Here is a 17,301-nt window from a genome sequence, read left to right on the forward strand (position 1 = left end):
TCCACGAACCTCGGTCCAGCTACGGCTAATCTTTCCCCGCGTCTCGTGCACATCCCGTCTCATCTTTGGTAGCTAGGTGTACTTAGATCTCTCAGCCAAATAAAATCTTACGTTGTATTTATTCAGTCCGTTCTCCCTTCCACCCCTTGAGGAGATGCTCTTCGTTCTCCATGTCTCTGTAGACCCATTCCGTCGGTCACTTTATAGAATCGTGCAGTCCTACAATCAGCTGCGGTGCATTGCACGCTGTCGCTGCCCGTCGCGCGCCAGATTCCGCACTGTACAGGTCTCGCTGAGGCCAGACAGTTCCCTCAGGAGGGCTGCTTATTCGACAGCTTTGATTCCTCCTAAGCCGCCGCATACTCAGGATATGCCTCCCAAACCCCGCGATGGGGCCAAGGCCCAACCATCGCCACCCAGACCCAGCTCAAGGTTAGATTGATGTCCAAGCTACTTGCACACCGCGAACATGCGCAGCGCAGGGTAACGTCTACCAAATGCCGTCTACTGTACTGCTCGCTTGTTCTAATGCGATGTTTTTTAAGCTCAATTCGTTGGCATTGGGTCATACAAAAGACGTCATGGACTAACATGACAAACTTTGACAATGCAGCATAATCCTCGTTTCCCCGAAGAACGAAATTCTCCTGCTGCATCGGGTCCAGACCTCATCGTCGTTCCCGTCCGCGCATGTCTTCCCCGGAGGAAACATATCGGCGCAGGATGGGGAGTACCCGCCCGCGGGCGATCCGAAGAGACATGATGAGGCCGTCTATTACCGACGAGCCGCGATCAGAGAGCTTTTCGAGGAAAGCGGGATCCTGCTCGCCCGGGATCAGACCACGGGTCAGATGGTCACTTTGAACGAGGCCGAGAGGGAGAAGGGAAGACATGCGATTCATAGGCAGGAGATCACGTTCAGTGACTGGCTGAAGAAGCACAATGCGGCGGCAGAGCCGGATATAGGTTGGATACGCGTGAAACATGCCCTTCGTGGAAGAGAGCCTTTTTACTAACCGGTTACTAGAGCAATTGATCCCCTTTACCCATTGGATCACTCCCATCGCACTTCCCAAACGGTTTACCACGCAGATGTACCTCTACTTTCTGCCTGTGCCCGAGGAGTCCGACAAGAGTCTCTTGCAGGAACTCCCGGTGGAAGGCGAGCGCGAAGAGGTCCAGGTGCCCACTTCCGATGGAGGCATCGAGATCACGGAGGCCAGATTCCTGCCCGCCTCTCAGTGGCTCCAGATGGCACGCAGCGGTGAGATCATCCTGTTTCCACCACAGTTTTTCTTGCTGCACCTGGTTGCACAGTTCCTGGATAAGGAACCTCGGCAGGTAACTGCTCCGGAAGAATTGAAGAGACGGAGGTCGGAGCTCTTGGGGTTCGTGAACTCTGGGACGCCGCCTTGGACGCAGAGATACATATCTCCCAAACAGCTCAAGAGGACCTCAGATGGGCGGGCCGTGTTAGCGCTGGACAGTGCGGGACCGGAGCTGAAGGGATCAGACAAGAAGGGGGATGCGGACAGGGTTGTACTTGTGCGGTTCAAGAAAGAGGGGCCCCGGGAAGTTGAGGTGCGGTGGAAAAAGGATGTATTCAGTGATGAGGCGAAGAGCAAGAGTAACCTGTAATTTTGCACCACGGTGGGATCGGGCATGAATTATTCGTTCTGCAGGGGCAGTGTCTCGGACTAGAATTAGAGATTATTTAGTAACGGTGAGATATATCGAAACAATCCTGTAGAAACTTGGAACCGATGTCTAAATGTAGGGAATACAAAGATTCTCGTCGTCACTGTAGGATGTCTACATAAATGTATTTTTACACGTAGAATTCCAGGCGAAGAAAGAATACTATATCTAAAAACCTAAGCCCTCAAGATGAGTCAACCCAGCCTTCTATATCAAAAGATCCAATACTTAAACTGTCTTATCAACCTGATCCTCTCCTAGGCATGGTACTACCTCGTCACAGGTGTCTCCAAACACTTGCGATTTTTCCAGAATGCAGGGAATACCTGCAGCAGACTATCAATACATACGCTCACCTCATAAACTACCTAATACACTATTATATCAATCTTTCATTACTTCCCCCCTGCTTCCTAGTGACTTGGTATTTTATATATCCATGTACCCAGATACTATGATAGGTTACAGATCTAAGCAAAATCCAGCTCAAATCAGGATATTCTAACAGTGGAAAGGTAGGTAGCCTGGACAGGGGGGAGAAGGTGCCGAACGATGTGGTAAGAGTGTAGGGCACTTGTTGAAACGAATCCACCTCAATTGGTCAATTGACATGAGAAAATCAGTTTCACGGGCTTACATCAGCTATCCTAGGCAGAGTAGGACGGACTACCACGGTGGATAAATAAATGAGGCCGATGCGTCCACCAGAGTCTCACCGATCAATAGGTAATCACCTAGGTACCAGGTACCTTAGGTAGGCAGATATCTCCTCGGAAGGCAGGAGACTCCGAGCCTTGGTCGAGAACGCGCCGCTCGTCTAACGCCACAACCGCGGCGCCCTTCCGGCCACGGCCCCTCGCCCCTCGAGCCCGCTGCCCTCGACAAAAGGTCACATGACCCACAACGATCTCTTTGGAGAGGGCCCAAGTTCGCAGCGCACCGCGGAATTTCACACGACCGTTCAACGCCAGCCATCTCAAACCGTCGACCTCAAGACAAGTCCACTGTCTAACACAAACCCGCCAAAATGGAGAACGAGAGAGGAGAGATCGTCGATCTGTACGTATTTACCTGTCCATTTCCGTTTTGAGTTGTGTTAAGAAGGGGGTTTTTCGCGCGTTTTCGCGGAATTGCTGCTGCCTTGTGCTATTCCTGCATCTCCTGGATTCCCTGATATTATCGGAGTTTCCATGAGGTCTTTGCAGGAAATAGTCTTGCGAAATGAGCAGATTTCATCAATTTCCGTTAAAGGGAAGGAGGATTGTGATAACATGAAGAGATATGAACGATCTCTAACACGTTTCTCTTTTTTCTCTCAACAGCTACGTCCCGCGCAAGTGCAGCGCCACCAACCGCATCATCAAGGCCAACGACCACGCCTCGGTCCAGATCTCCATCGGCAAGGTCGACGAGAACGGCCGCTACACCGGCGAGAACCAGGTGTACGCCCTGTGCGGCTTCGTCCGCGCCCGTGGCGAGAGCGACGACTCCCTGAACCGCCTCGCTCAGCGTGACGGTCTCCTCAAGAACGTGTGGTCCGCCAGCAAGCAGCGGTAAACCGATTGCCGTTTGCTTGGTTCTGGTGCCGGGGGGGTTGTGTCGGGTAGATAGGTTTTGTGATGGTGAGGAAACGACCCGAATAAATGAGACGAGATGAGGCGATGGTCAGGGACGACTCTTGCTGACTTGCGTGCTTTTTTTTCCCTCTGGGATAGATATCACCGTGTCATGAGGCAAAACTAAACCAGGGAATGCAATAACGGGAGTTTCGAGAAAACTGTTATTATCTACCGAGGGCGGAAAGGGAAGCTTTTTCGAATAAGAAAAAAGTTGTCAAACCGGTTAATTCCGGTAGGCGAAAATTTGAAAAAATGGCATCCGCTGACGTTCTTCTCTCTCCTCCTTGACGGAAGAGAAGAATCACGGACAGATTTGCTGTGCTAGATAATAAGCTTTCTTCGAGCTGTCACGGCTTCCCTGGAACAAAAAAAATATCCCTCGAGGTCTACGATCTTGAAATGAAAACCGGTTCTTTTTTCTAAAAAAGAAACCTGATCCTGACCTTATCACTGTTATCATTCCAAGTCTTTTCTCCACCCCCCAGAATCAACAAGTAGGAACAGAGAAACAGAAAAACAGAACAAAACAACCGGCACATCAAGGCCTCCTTGCTCCGCGGACTTGCTTCCTCTCTCTATCTCGGGGAGGGGAAAGCTGTCCGCAACTCCCATGAGCGAAGAGGTAGAAACGTAATCATCCACCAGCCGAACATTATACCCCGCCTTCTGAAGAGCCGCGGCGGCCGAGAGTACGCGCCGAGGCACAGATACGGGTGGGACATATCCATCTTTTTTTTCACCCATAGGTTTTATTTATAGTACAGTGAGTGGTATGATGTAGAATCAATGAATGTCTTTTTTTCGAGTTTGTGCGACGCTTTCTGTCTGGCTATGTGGTGCTCGTAGATTAGGTTGGAAGTAGATACCTAGGTACCTTGTCCAAAGATCCCAAGTCCGCGGTGCCTCCGTCAACCATGGATAGGAATTAGATCGATTTGGTATGCACAGTACAGACCAAGAATGAACATTCATCGTAATGTACCTATATCTACTATTTACTTTAGCGACGCAATGGCTTCGCCCTTCAGTAATATCCCGGATAAATAAAAAGACGTAATTGTGATATCTAACATTCCTTTTTCTAAGGGGTCTTAAAATTCATCTTCATTTACTTTTTTTCATTCATATTGCGTAGCTCCGTTCCATCCGTAACGTATTGTCTCTGTGCAGAAAAATTCTATCATGAGACAGGCCAGACAAAAAAGGGTATGGTATGGTGAGGTATATGTTTTGGTATACGAGGTTATGTCTCGGGAACGTTCCGATGAGAACGGATTTGTTTTCTTTTTGTTTACTTATTCTGCGGTGCAGCCCCTTTCTTCTTCTTCTTCTTCCTCTTCTTCTTCTCTATATGGGTACACCTCATATGGGACCACAGTGACTCTGCTTTTTAATCCTTCTCAAGCCGAACAGCAGGGTTCGTCTCGATGAAGCCGAGGTCGACCTTGTGGCCGAGCAGGTCTCTGATGTTGCTAACTCCGTACCTGGTAGAGAAGTTCTCGTTAGTACTGTGATCCAGAAATGGTACCTATGGAGTATTCTGCCAGGTAGATATCGGGCGTAGGTAACTTACTTGATCATGGTCGGTCTCTCCAGACTCAAACCCCATCCATACACTCTCATGTCCTTGGGCAGACCCATCGGCTCCAACATCTCCGGTCTGAACATGCCACTGTTCCCGATCTCAACCCACTTGCCCAGCCCGTCGTGGTACCCGAAGATCTCCATACTCGGCTCGGTGTACGGGTTGTACGCGGGCTTGAAGCGCAGCCGGTGGATGCCCATCTTGGCGAAGAAGACCTCCATGAAGCCGATCAGGCCACCGAGAGACAGACCGTAGTCGGCGATGACACCCTCGATCTGGTGGAACTCCGCCAGGTGGGTGGCATCAACGGCCTCGTTACGGAAGACGCGGTCGATACTGAAGTACCGCGCGGGGCGCGGGTTCTTGGCCAGCTTGTGCAGCACGTAGGTCGAGACAGAGGTAGTGTGGGTGCGGAGGACAAGGCGGAGAGACTCGTCAGCGCTCCAGGGATATCGGTACCCGATCGAGCCGTACTTGCCGGACTCGTGGACCTGGCGGACGTTCTCCCAATACTGCTTGTAGTCGAGGGGCTTCTCTTCCGTCTTGGTCGAGGTCAACTGTGCGGAGGGCTTGGGAACGTGAGGGTCGTTAGGAGAGTCTTCTCGCGGAGGGTCTGCTTTCGGGGGATCGGCGATATAGAAGGTATCTTGGAGGTCGCGGGCGGGGTGCTGCTGCGGCACGAAGAGGGCGTCGAAGTTCCAGAATCCCGTCTCGACGAAGCGGTTCGTCGGCATCTCCTCGAAGCCCATCTCGAAGAAGATATTCCGGAACTCCTGTCGCACCTTGTTGAGCGGGTGGAAGGCACCGCTGGGCGTCGGGGCGCCCTTGGCCTTGAAGTTATACGGCTTCAGCTGAGCCGTCTTCCACGACCCGTTGGCCAGCATCTCAGCCGTCAGATCCGTCTCCTCCTTGACGAACTCCCTGGCGAACTTCGGCCCCTTGGAGATCTTGAATGTGATCACCTTCTGCACAGTGACCAGCTTCCGCTTCTTCAGGTCCGCGACGACCTTGTTATCGGGGTGCGTCTGGGTCTGCTTGATCGTCTGCAGCTGCTCGCGGGTCTCGTCTTTGATCGTCTCCGTGTTCGCCCTCAGCACATCCTTGTCCTTCTTGATCCATCCCCGCTTGAAGGCATTTCCCTGTCCGACTTTGGCGCTCTCCTTGCCCACTATCCCGGGGAGGTCGCTGATCTTCAGCCCGTCCAGCGCGGCGGCGACGGCCTCGAAGACCTTCGCTTCGTGGCTACCATTGGCCGCGATCCCTTCTCCCTCCTCGGTCAGGAAGACCGCTTCTCTGTCTATGGTTTCATATTCCACCATCTGTCTGGAGGCTAGACGGTCGAGCGCGCTCTTGATCGTCTGTGAGGGGGTAGAGGGGAAGGCATCGCTCGACAGAATCGGCCCGTCGGACGAGGACAGGGCGTCCAATATCGGCGCCGTCATATCGGACGCCATGGCTGCAAAGCGTAGATCAGCAGGAGAACCGTTGACAAGAAGGAAAAAAGGTGTGGCGCCGATATAAATGTGGCGGGGATGAAGTTTTGAGGATTATCGATCCGACCTGCTCACAGCCCACTTACTGTCCCTCCACTTGCTGTGACTCTTCGGTGCCTCTAATTTCGATACGGCGGGTTGGAGGGGCCAGAGGCGCTGCGGGTCGGGATCACGTGATCCAGCCCGACAGGGCCAACCAGGTCCACGGAGGCAGCATTAAGGTGCAGACTTCGCCTCCTCTGGTTGCAGTTACATCTAGCTGTGCTTGTCTTGAAGATCATCTACTGCATGTGGAATCCCGCCCTATGACAGGTCGGTTCGAGACTTTCGATGTTTCATCTGTGATATGACTTGTCTTTCCCCTCCACATTTCTGTCAACGCCACTCCGAGACTATATTTAATTCGCTGGTCGAGCCAGGTGCTGGGTCAGCAAAAAGCATAGGCGATGCAATAGGCAACCATCACACAAGATATGGTTCAAATGAAATAGCAGGAGGTAGATTTGATACAGCATACTCATCAAACCCGAGAAAAGCGACCGTAAACGATCTGTGGTCAGTCTGTTTGTAGCCGTGACGCCTTTTTTTTTAACCTGGAAAGGCAGTCGATACAACGGAACAAAGAAGATGGAGCCTGATATAAGCTTCAAGATCCAATCCAATATCGAGCCGATAGAAAAGCATCGACAGCTGATTGATTATTGCTAAATCCGAACTTACACGCGAGGAAGTGTTCCCGGTGGCTTCACCCAGGCTAGGTTACCCGTTGTACTGTACTGTACTGTACATGTACATTGTTACATGTACAAGGTGTTGTAGTTGAGGTTGTGGATTGATTAAAATCCTCTGCAACAGGGCCGTCAGGGCAGTATGTACATACTTCTTAGTTGGAGCCGCGACAGTTCACCAGGCGCTCAATGGTTAAACGCTACTACGCGACAAGCGACAAAAGCGCGTGCTACACCTGTGGACCTTCTGGGACCAGCAAAGGGCAATTTAGGTAAGTACCTAGGTATATACACTAACACTATGCAATGGTGATGAGGCCCCTTTTCAATGCATCCCGATTGTTTCGGGAGGTAAAAATGAATGGGTGATCTTCCGATCTGAGCTTGTTGATTCGGTTGCGTTTTGCAGATTGATTGCTGTTGACGGGTCCGACATCCTGCCATGCGGGTTATTTGTCATGATGAATTCACCTGTCTCTGCCATCACTATATGACGAGACAGATTGCAAGGCTGTCACAAGTTACATAGTGCTCTCTCTATTCGAGAGATCCGGAGACTGCAGTGCTGGAGTACAATAGTAGAGTAGCAGTAGGTGATGAGGCTGCCTGACTGAAAAAAGTAACAGCACCTAGGTTCGGAAAATGAGTCGAATTCCGGGTGCGTTGTTGCTTGCTAGTCTGCCACTCCAGGCCGAACATTCTAGACAGTGGCACTGTAAAAGCTGCTGGAGGACTAGGCCCGGCAGAGAAGAATAGACGAGATGAGCCCGGATCTGAAAGCTCACAAGCCAGTTATGTTACACAACTGTCAATTCCCCACGGGAAGAGCGTTCCCATTGCTCTGCCTTTCTTCCCAAGATTTCCAGCGTCCAGCGTCACACAGGACACTGTCTCTTTGCATTAGGCCGCGCCAAATCACTTGGCTACCCTTGCACCCGACGGCGCGGTCCAGGCCATAGCGCTCCCCGCGTAAGTCCTTCGCCTGCATGCCTCGGATTTTGTCGACACAGCATCTAGGGTCGGTGACTGGCAATCAATGGGACTAGGGTTGGTTTGCCTCTGGATGCCGCATGATCTACCGCCAGCTCGTGTGATTTCGCCATTGTGTGACATTGAATGTTTGGGTCGGGATACATCCCAAGCATCCTCTGTACTATACGGGGGGGGCTTGTTCCCTCCCGGCCACTAAATCGGCCATAGATCAGCAGCCTGGAGAAACCCGAGGCCACGGGTTCCGCGCAGCCAGCCGGGATTTCCTTTTGGATGCAGGCTAGCGACAGGAAGGGATCGTTTTTTTGTTGAGCAGCCAGACGTAGAATCTCATGGTTGGACGGCGAAAGATTCACATTTACCCTAAATGAGGGAAAGAAGGGCGCCACGACCTCTGGCGATTGGGGAGACGAGGTAGGGGTCCACTTTGGACTCGGTCGACAGGATGGGACAGCCCGTGCCTGGGAGCAAAAAAATGGTGGAAAAGGAGGGAAAAAAGGGGAGAAGAGGGAGCGATCGAGCGGTGTTTGCAGGCCAGCATTGCGATCTCAGGACGAGATCGAGGCCCTGGGATGATCTACTTTGACGTCTCTGAGAGCTCTCTCCATGACGTTTGAGGCGGTGGGCTGGAAGTCACCCGCACGCTGCTGGCATGGGCGACGAAGGGGATCCCTGCCCCTTTTGTTGCCGCAAAGCCACCGCGAGAGGGCCGACGACTACCCCACCAGTTGAAAAGTGGCGTCAAGGAAAGCTCGCAGGCACTAATCAGCGGCGGCGGCGCCGGACGACGGTTGGTGAAGGAGCGGAAGACTGCAGAGAGGAGAGGAGGACTAGCTGCAGCAGAGACCCGAGAGACGGAGGCGAGAGAGGGAGAGAGGAAAAGCAAAGGCCGGAGCCAAAGAGAGAGGAAGAAGGCCAGATGATGGGATGGAGCCGGCGCGCGACCGTTGAATCTTGAAGGGCTACGGTCGAATCTCGCAACGGGAAGTATCTGCCCGTGCTTAGAGTAAATCTAAAAGGACAGACCGGCCGCTGGACAGCAGGATCGCCACTAAGAATGGGTGCCAGAGAAACAGGCGAGATCTGAGGCTGAGGAGCGCACGCGAAGGCGGTCGGAACACGGTCGGCCTCAGCAGGAACCTTGCAGCCCAGGAGGCCATCCGCGCGCACCCACGGCTGCTCTGCCAGCGCGGTCCCACCCCCTACCCATCAACCTCTCGCTTCACTCTCCGCTCTGGCTAGCACAAGGAACCCGTCCCCGACTGCCTTTCTCCCCATCTACGCCCTCTTTTTATCATCACTTCTCCGTCGTTTTGTCCTCTGTCCCATCTTCTCCCGATTCTTTCATCTCTCCTTCTCGCCCGTCGGCCGACCGTCCGTTCCTTAACCCCCCTTCCCCCTCCCCCCCACGCGCTCCCCCCCCCCCCCTGTCGCCCATACCCCCCCCCCCCCAAAAGTCGGCAAGCGGCCCGCTTCGACCTTCCACCTCTTCACAGGACGCCCCATGTCGTTTCACCGGAATTAAACGCTCTCTCGCGTCGACACAACGGCTACCCGTCGGGTAAGACCTGCCTCCTCTACGCCAGCGGTCTCTCCAGACGTTTTCTTCCCTGCCCGGTTTCGTCCTGCAGCGGGGCGTTGTGCTGACCGTCCGTCCGATCTTGACACTGACATGCGTGTTGCAGGGCACCATGGCTGGCGGGGACGAGACGCTCGCGGCCGCAACCGCCATTCTGCAAGGCCTTGCCAGGGAGGTGCCTCGCACCAACGCTTCTTCTCCTCCCTCGTCCGATCAGGAAGGCTCCAGCCCGTCCGCGAATGGCTTCGAGACGAAACGGATCAAGTTACCTGGCGAGTCGAGCCCTGCGAAGGCGGCCTTTGAGAAGGAGCTGGAGGCCTTGACACATCGTATCCACCTCCTGGAACAGAAAGCTGTCAGTGTGCAGACAATTCCCCCCTCCCAATTTCTCCCTCTTCTGGGGTTCATGCCGGTCTTGTGAGCGGAGAGGCTGACTGACCCCTTTGGGCACCCTCTGACGCTGTGAGATTTTTTTTCTCCTGTGCAGATTCTGACCTTTTTTCATACACAGAAGCGTAAGCCGCGTCGATATCGCCGCGTGGCGAGTTTGCTACCCAAATCCGGGGACGAGGATACGGACGACGACGATGACGAGGAGGATGACAGTGACGATGAGGATACGGACAGGATCAGGATCGTGCGTGAGGAGGACATTAGCTATCTGCGGAATCATGTGCAAAAGCAGGCAGAGGAGATCAGTGTCCAGAAGGATATCATTTCCCAGGTCCGGGAAGAGTTACAAAAGCAGCGGGAAGACACGAAAAATGCCCTGGTAAAGGTCGAGCATGAGGATGTGGGCGTGTTGGAACGAGAGCTCCGCAAGCACCAGCAGGCCAACGAGGCCTTCCAGAAAGCTCTGAGGGAGATTGGTGGAATCATCACCCAAGTCGCCAACGGAGATCTGTCGATGAAGGTGCAGATTCATCCGCTCGAGATGGACCCTGAAATCGCAACGTTCAAGCGCACTATCAACACCATGATGGATCAGCTGCAGGTCTTTGGAAGCGAAGTGTCTCGGGTAGCAAGGGAGGTCGGTACTGAAGGTATTCTCGGTGGGCAGGCTCAGATCACCGGAGTCCACGGCATCTGGAAGGAACTCACGGAAAACGTGAACATAATGGCCACAAATCTAACCGACCAAGTGCGGGAGATTGCAACGGTCACAACTGCTGTCGCTCATGGAGACCTGAGCCAGAAGATCGAGAGTCGAGCCAAGGGTGAAATTCTGGAGCTGCAGCAGACCATCAACACCATGGTGGACCAGCTTCGCACCTTTGCTACTGAAGTGACCCGAGTCGCACGTGATGTCGGTACGGAAGGCGTTCTCGGTGGACAGGCTCAGATTGAAGGAGTACAAGGCATGTGGAATGAGCTCACCGTCAATGTCAACGCCATGGCCATGAATTTGACCACTCAAGTGAGGGACATCGCAACGGTCACCAAGGCAGTCGCCAAGGGTGACCTAACCCAGAAAGTACAGGCGAACTGCAAGGGTGAAATCCTCGAGCTGAAGAACATCATCAATTCCATGGTTGACCAACTGAAGCAATTCGCCCAGGAGGTCACGAAAATTGCCAAGGAGGTCGGCACAGATGGTGTTCTCGGCGGTCAGGCCACGGTACATGATGTGGAAGGGACATGGAAGGATTTGACCGAGAACGTCAACAGGATGGCCAACAATCTCACCACTCAAGTGCGGGAAATTGCGGACGTCACCACGGCCGTCGCAAAGGGTGATTTGACCAAGAAGGTCACAGCCAATGTCAAGGGTGAGATACTAGATCTCAAGAATACCATCAATGGAATGGTGGACCGGCTGAATACCTTCGCCTTTGAGGTGAGCAAGGTCGCTCGAGAGGTCGGGACGGACGGCACACTGGGTGGTCAAGCCAAGGTTGACAATGTGGAGGGGAAGTGGAAGGATCTAACCGACAACGTGAACACAATGGCCCAGAACCTGACCTCTCAGGTGAGGGGAATCTCCGACGTCACCCAGGCCATCGCCAAGGGTGACCTAAGCAAGAAGATCGAGGTACACGCACAAGGAGAAATACTCACCCTCAAGGTGACGATCAATAACATGGTGGACCGTCTGGCCAAATTTGCCCACGAGCTCAAGAGGGTCGCTCGCGATGTCGGTGTGGATGGCAAGATGGGCGGCCAAGCAAACGTGGAAGGGATCGCTGGCAGATGGAAGGAAATTACGGAGGACGTCAATACCATGGCAGAGAACTTGACGTCTCAAGTACGGGCATTTGGCGAAATCACCGATGCGGCAACTGATGGGGATTTCACCAAGCTTATAACGGTAAACGCCTCGGGCGAGATGGATGAGCTGAAGCGAAAGATCAACAAGATGGTTTCCAACCTCCGTGACAGTATCCAGCGAAATACTGCCGCTAGGGAAGCCGCCGAGTTGGCTAACCGCACCAAATCTGAGTTCCTCGCAAATATGTCTCACGAGATCCGGACTCCAATGAATGGTATTATTGGCATGACGCAGTTGACGCTAGACACGGATGATCTGAAACCGTACCCCCGAGAGATGCTAAATGTGGTGCATAATCTTGCAAACAGTCTATTAACCATCATCGATGATATCCTGGACATTTCGAAGATCGAAGCGAACCGCATGGTCATTGAAAGTATCCCATTTACGGTACGGGGTACCGTTTTTAACGCGCTGAAGACGCTGGCCGTGAAAGCGAATGAGAAGTTCCTCAGCCTGGCGTATCAGGTCGACAGTTCTGTACCTGACTACGTCATTGGTGACCCATTCCGTCTCCGCCAGATTATTCTGAACTTGGTTGGAAACGCCATCAAATTTACGGAGCACGGAGAGGTCAAGCTTACGATCAGCAAGTCGGAGCGGGAAAGATGTGCTCCCGACGAGTATGCGTTCGAGTTCTCTGTTTCCGATACCGGCATTGGAATTGAGGAGGACAAGCTCGACCTTATCTTTGATACCTTCCAGCAAGCGGATGGCTCCACGACACGGAGGTTCGGTGGAACTGGTTTGGGTCTGTCCATTTCGAAGCGCCTGGTAAACCTGATGGGCGGTGATGTTTGGGTTACGTCCGAATATGGCCATGGCAGCACATTCCATTTCACCTGTGTCGTCAAGTTGGCTGACCAGTCCCTGAGTGTCATCGCCAATCAGCTGCTGCCTTATAAGAACCACCGTGTGTTGTTTATTGACAAGGGGCATACCGGTGAGCACGCGTCGGATATTACCCGCATGCTTAAGGAACTCGAATTGGAACCTTTGGTGGTCAACAGTGAAGAGGAGGTTCCGCCGCCCGAGATCCAAGATCCAACCGGGAAAGAATCTGGCCATGCTTACGATGTCATTATCGTCGACACTGTGGAGACCGCTCGAAACTTGCGGACATTTGACGAATTTAAGTACATACCTATCGTGTTGCTATGTCCCGTCGTTTCTGTCAGCCTGAAATCCGCACTGGATCTTGGTATCTCTTCGTACATGACCACGCCGTGTCAACCAATTGACCTAGGCAACGGCATGCTACCTGCTCTGGAGGGCCGCTCCACACCAATTACCACCGACAACTCCCGTTCCTTCGACATCCTTCTCGCCGAAGACAACGATGTCAACCAGAAGCTGGCTGTTAAGATTTTGGAGAAACACAACCATGTCGTCACCGTGGTCAGCAATGGTTGGGAGGCACTGGAGGCCATCAAGAAACGACGCTACGATGTTATCCTCATGGATGTTCAGATGCCAGTTATGGGCGGTTTCGAGGCTACCGGCAAGATCCGGGAGTACGAGAGAGAACATGGTCTATCACGAACACCGATTATTGCTCTTACCGCACACGCCATGTTGGGCGATCGAGAAAAGTGTATTCAAGCGCAGATGGATGAGTACCTGTCGAAGCCGCTTAAGCAGAACCAAATGATGCAGACTATCCTCAAATGCGCGACCCTTGGCGGATCCCTCTTAGAAAAGAGCAAAGAGTCGCGCATCGGGAGTAGCGGCGAAATGCATCCATCCCTCCCCGGACTGCCATCTCCTGAGAATAGGAATAGTCAATCACGACCTGCCCTTGAATCGCGAGCAGTTACCACATCGGGTCCCATCAGCCGGGGTTCCCTGGAAAGCCCGTCCAGTGAGAAGGATCAGGAAGAGCAGGAACGGGTAGGTCGACCATTCGCGGAGTAGAAAAGCAACGGTCTGGAGCTGTGCTAATAGAAGCTAACAGGTATTGCTGCGATCCAACAGCAGTTGAGTTGTACGTTCACCCGGCTGGGTTGAATAAGTAATATCTATTGGATGTTCTCGAGCGGTCACGATGTAATTTCTATTACCCTGATTTATATGTGCGCCTGTGCGATCGTCTCCCTTCGGCATAGCGACTTTATCGGTGCCATCTGTCGGGGGTACTCTTCTCCCTTGTTCTTCTCTCTCACAGATTTTCTCCAGTTGAAGCTCTCTTCGCCTGCATATTCCCCGCTGCCGATATTGTGCCGATGTCCTTTTCCCCTTCCATCTCCATTTTTCGTCTTTTCGTTGCTTCCCTTTCTTGGTTTCCTATTGTGATTTCTATTTTTTGTGAAGCCGTTTCCTCCACGTGGCTGGCGTCTGGCGTGCGGGAGCTTTTGGAGGGCTTGCATACCCCTTGACGGCCTGGGAAACGAAGACGACGCGGTCGAGTTGAGGCAATACTGGGCGAAGCCGGGATATATCTCTTGGAGGCGTTGCAAATTTCCTAAGCATATGTTCTCCTAACACACATTCTCACACACACACATTTCCCCCGCAATCTTGGCCCTTTTTTCCAACTCTCATATCATATATTTTTTGAAAGTTTTTATTTTTCCCCCTTTCGCTCTCGTGTGGATTTGGGTAGTATTCCGTGTTTATATAGCAGCAGCAGCAGAGGTCAACCTCAGAATTCCAAACGAGGCTTCCATCCAGTTAGCTCTCTAAACCGGGCGAGCGTGGATGGTTGTGTCTCTGGGTCGGCTCAGTGAGTTATGCCCTTTATAAGTGACGATCCATCCTGTCCAAACGAAATGCAAAGAATATCTTCATGTTTTAGAGCAGAGCTAGAATGCAGGGGCCAGTGGCTTTCTTGAAAGACGGAAAGAAGTAGTTGTCCCTGTCTGTTGTCTTGTCTTGGTGTTGGTTTTTCATGATTTGTATGTTGTAAGGGTGGGTTGGGGTTATCAATAGATGATGATTGACGATGATATGATGATGAGGTTAATGGTTATGTGCAACGTGCGACTGGCAGGCACAGGATCTGTGGTCGGGACCCGATTCCGAGAACCTGTGTGGGCTTGTATGTAGCGACCACTAAGAAAAGATAGGATGAATACTATCCATCTATCTAGCTGGTTGATCAGTTTCAATGTTCTCAGAATCCTTGCTCTGGTCTGCTCTGCTCTCTCCCTTTTAAGAACTGTTCGGAAGTATACAAATATCGTAGCTAAGTAGCATGTTTTGTATGTACCTGATCATATCATATCATATCATATCAACCGTATCCTATATGTCAGACGATGCACCGTGAGTTATACAATTCCTTTTTTAAAAAACAATACTATTCCTACGCATTATTTTATGTAATTTTTATCTATTACCGGATAACTAATAAATCCGCACTGTTGAATTCATGTGGCAGTGGTCTTTTTGTGGGGACCGGGGTCGCTTCTCTAGTTACAGCAGTAGGTACTTAACGGCCCCGCCTACGGAGGTTGGGAGTACTTCAGGGCTAACTACCAAGGTAGCTAGTAATAAGTATGCCGGCGGAGGGGGAGGGGGGAAGCAAATAGGTAAGTAGTAGAATGGAACAAGGACTCGGATATCTGGTTCCCAATGATGTCATTATACAATACATACTTCCTGAAAGGGGCTGGCGCTTCTTTCTGCTCTTCAGCTTTGCCACGTATGCAATGTAGAGAAAACATTACTTATCCAGCAGTAAAAGGATGTGCAGAGAATTTCAAAAAACATTGGAGACGGGAAGAAATATCTTTCTATTTGCCTTTCATCTTATTTCCCATGACGTTCTAACTGTACTCCTAGTCAGTTCAGTTCTAGCTGGAAGTGTTTTTTTTTCTTTTCCCCTGGTCCTTTTGTGCTTCCCATCTATCCTAAATGGCTTCACAAATCTTATATGTATTTGCTTTTTTTCTCATCCCAATTTGTCTTCATGATACATGACCTTTTTTTCTTTTCTGATGTTGAATCGCCTTGTTCCATTAATGAGAGAAACAGTGGGTATTAGGTTAGATAAATTTACCAGGGAATCATCCTGTTGGATATGGAAAGAAAGACGTATGTATATATGAACGCCAACCTTGGATGTCAAGCCCAGAAAGGAAGCCTCGTGTTACAAGGATAGAAGGGGAAGAAGATGCTTTCCTACCCATGACCAGAGACGAGGTGACTAAGAGTATTTCGTCACGGGACGCATTAGCGTGTGGTGGTTGGGCGAGCAGTGGTAGCAGGGGTAGTCGCCGGCCTCGTTGTGGCAGCAGGTGGTGACGCCCGCGGTGTAGTGGCAGGAGTAGTCGGACGAGGAGGCGTAGAAGCTGGAGGCTGCGACAGCCTAGTCGTGGTTGTACGTACTGTAGTAGTTGGGCGAGGAGAGGCTGCTCCAGGAACAGTGGTAGCACGGGTGGTGGGAGATACCGCTGGAGCACGTGTGGTCGGCGTCGTTGGACGAGGGCTTGCGGTGGTCGCTGCTGCTGCTGGAGGGCGCGAAGCGACAGCAGCTGTAACAGTAACAGTATGCGTCACAGTCATGGGACTTTGTGCTGCAGGTGCAGGACATGCTGGGGGCGAGCCGCGAATGGTGACAGTAGCAGCTGGCGCCGAGACCGTAACCGTGTGTATCTGTACAGGCGGACACGTCTGGACAGCAGGACGTGTCTGAACCACAGGAGTCGACGTGATCCTGATGGGAGTCGAAGAGACGTGAACCGTTGGGCTGGGGATGAACCTGCTGGTCGTGTTTGTCGGCGTGGGGGACCTGAAAACGGGAGAGGTCGGGGTGCTAGGACGAGACGTCGAGGGCGAGGCTCGTAGCTGTGGAAAGGCTAATGAGGAGCCAACAAAAGCCACAAGGAAGGCAAGAGCATACATCTTGTCTGCTGGTCTGGTATCTGAGACGAAACCAGAAAAGAGTGCCCGGGTGATCCAGAAGATTGATATGAAAGGGCTCAAGTAGCACAGTGGACGAAGAAAGGAGAAGCAAGCAAACGGCTTCTCTCAAAGAAAGGAAGTGTTATATGTATCTAGGTTTTTCTCGAGATGATGAACCCTAGATATCATCGAGCATGGAGTATATGCAATGGAAAGTTCTAGCCTCTATTTAGACGCTGAACGCGCGTTGGAATTCGCACGGGGAACCAAAGGAGACAAACAACCATCATTGTGACGGTCTACTGGAGCTCAGACGAAGGCAGAATGGAAAACTGGCCACTGATGTAGACAGAGGGATGCTTATCAGCTTGGGTACGGAACCGCCATAGAGCCGCAGGTCGAGTCCTCAATAAAGTTCAGGGAGGCACGGCCGGATATGAATGAGACGGCATTGATGCGAGACGGATTGGGCAAGCAGCAAAGCATTTCTGCTGA

The 17,301-nt window shown here is 52.0% G+C and overlaps 8 protein-coding genes across 8 annotated transcripts; 3 read left to right on the forward strand and 5 right to left on the reverse strand.

The window, feature by feature from the left end:
• Positions 1-154: 154 nt before the first annotated feature.
• On the forward strand, positions 155-1,638 carry VTN00DRAFT_639 (uncharacterized protein; the record flags this gene model as incomplete). Its single annotated transcript, XM_069433020.1, has 3 exons — positions 155-432; positions 614-966; positions 1,028-1,638. 3 exons carry the CDS (start codon positions 155-157, stop codon positions 1,636-1,638), a joined length of 1,242 nt encoding a protein of 413 aa, XP_069291346.1.
• Positions 1,639-2,725: 1,087 nt separating this feature from the next.
• On the forward strand, positions 2,726-3,255 carry VTN00DRAFT_640 (40S ribosomal protein eS21; the record flags this gene model as incomplete). Its single annotated transcript, XM_069433032.1, has 2 exons — positions 2,726-2,757; positions 3,021-3,255. 2 exons carry the CDS (start codon positions 2,726-2,728, stop codon positions 3,253-3,255), a joined length of 267 nt encoding a protein of 88 aa, XP_069291347.1.
• A 226-nt stretch (positions 3,256-3,481) lies between these two features.
• Positions 3,482-4,045, reverse strand: VTN00DRAFT_641 (uncharacterized protein; the record flags this gene model as incomplete). The annotated part of the gene is made up of 2 exons (XM_069433043.1): positions 3,482-3,654; positions 3,976-4,045. The coding sequence occupies 2 exons, from the start codon at positions 4,043-4,045 to the stop codon at positions 3,482-3,484; spliced, it is 243 nt and encodes an 80-aa protein (XP_069291348.1).
• A 662-nt stretch (positions 4,046-4,707) lies between these two features.
• On the reverse strand, positions 4,708-6,356 carry VTN00DRAFT_642 (uncharacterized protein; the record flags this gene model as incomplete). Its single annotated transcript, XM_069433054.1, has 2 exons — positions 4,708-4,801; positions 4,891-6,356. 2 exons carry the CDS (start codon positions 6,354-6,356, stop codon positions 4,708-4,710), a joined length of 1,560 nt encoding a protein of 519 aa, XP_069291349.1.
• A 2,334-nt stretch (positions 6,357-8,690) lies between these two features.
• On the reverse strand, positions 8,691-9,273 carry VTN00DRAFT_643 (uncharacterized protein; the record flags this gene model as incomplete). Its single annotated transcript, XM_069433065.1, has 2 exons — positions 8,691-9,075; positions 9,140-9,273. The coding sequence occupies 2 exons, from the start codon at positions 9,271-9,273 to the stop codon at positions 8,691-8,693; spliced, it is 519 nt and encodes a 172-aa protein (XP_069291350.1).
• Positions 9,274-9,804: 531 nt separating this feature from the next.
• Positions 9,805-13,942, forward strand: VTN00DRAFT_644 (uncharacterized protein; the record flags this gene model as incomplete). The annotated part of the gene is made up of 3 exons (XM_069433076.1): positions 9,805-10,047; positions 10,204-13,851; positions 13,916-13,942. The coding sequence occupies 3 exons, from the start codon at positions 9,805-9,807 to the stop codon at positions 13,940-13,942; spliced, it is 3,918 nt and encodes a 1,305-aa protein (XP_069291351.1).
• An 85-nt stretch (positions 13,943-14,027) lies between these two features.
• On the reverse strand, positions 14,028-14,502 carry VTN00DRAFT_645 (uncharacterized protein; the record flags this gene model as incomplete). Its single annotated transcript, XM_069433087.1, has 2 exons — positions 14,028-14,438; positions 14,497-14,502. 2 exons carry the CDS (start codon positions 14,500-14,502, stop codon positions 14,028-14,030), a joined length of 417 nt encoding a protein of 138 aa, XP_069291352.1.
• Positions 14,503-16,134: 1,632 nt separating this feature from the next.
• VTN00DRAFT_646 (uncharacterized protein) lies at positions 16,135-16,806 on the reverse strand (the record flags this gene model as incomplete). Its single annotated transcript, XM_069433098.1, has 1 exon — positions 16,135-16,806. The coding sequence occupies one exon, from the start codon at positions 16,804-16,806 to the stop codon at positions 16,135-16,137; it is 672 nt and encodes a 223-aa protein (XP_069291353.1).
• Positions 16,807-17,301: the final 495 nt, after the last annotated feature.

The sequence above is a fragment of the Thermoascus crustaceus genome, assembly GCF_041956765.1.
Source record: "Thermoascus crustaceus strain CBS 181.67 unplaced genomic scaffold VTN00scaffold_1, whole genome shotgun sequence".
Classification (NCBI taxonomy): Eukaryota; Fungi; Ascomycota; class Eurotiomycetes; order Eurotiales; family Thermoascaceae; genus Thermoascus; species Thermoascus crustaceus.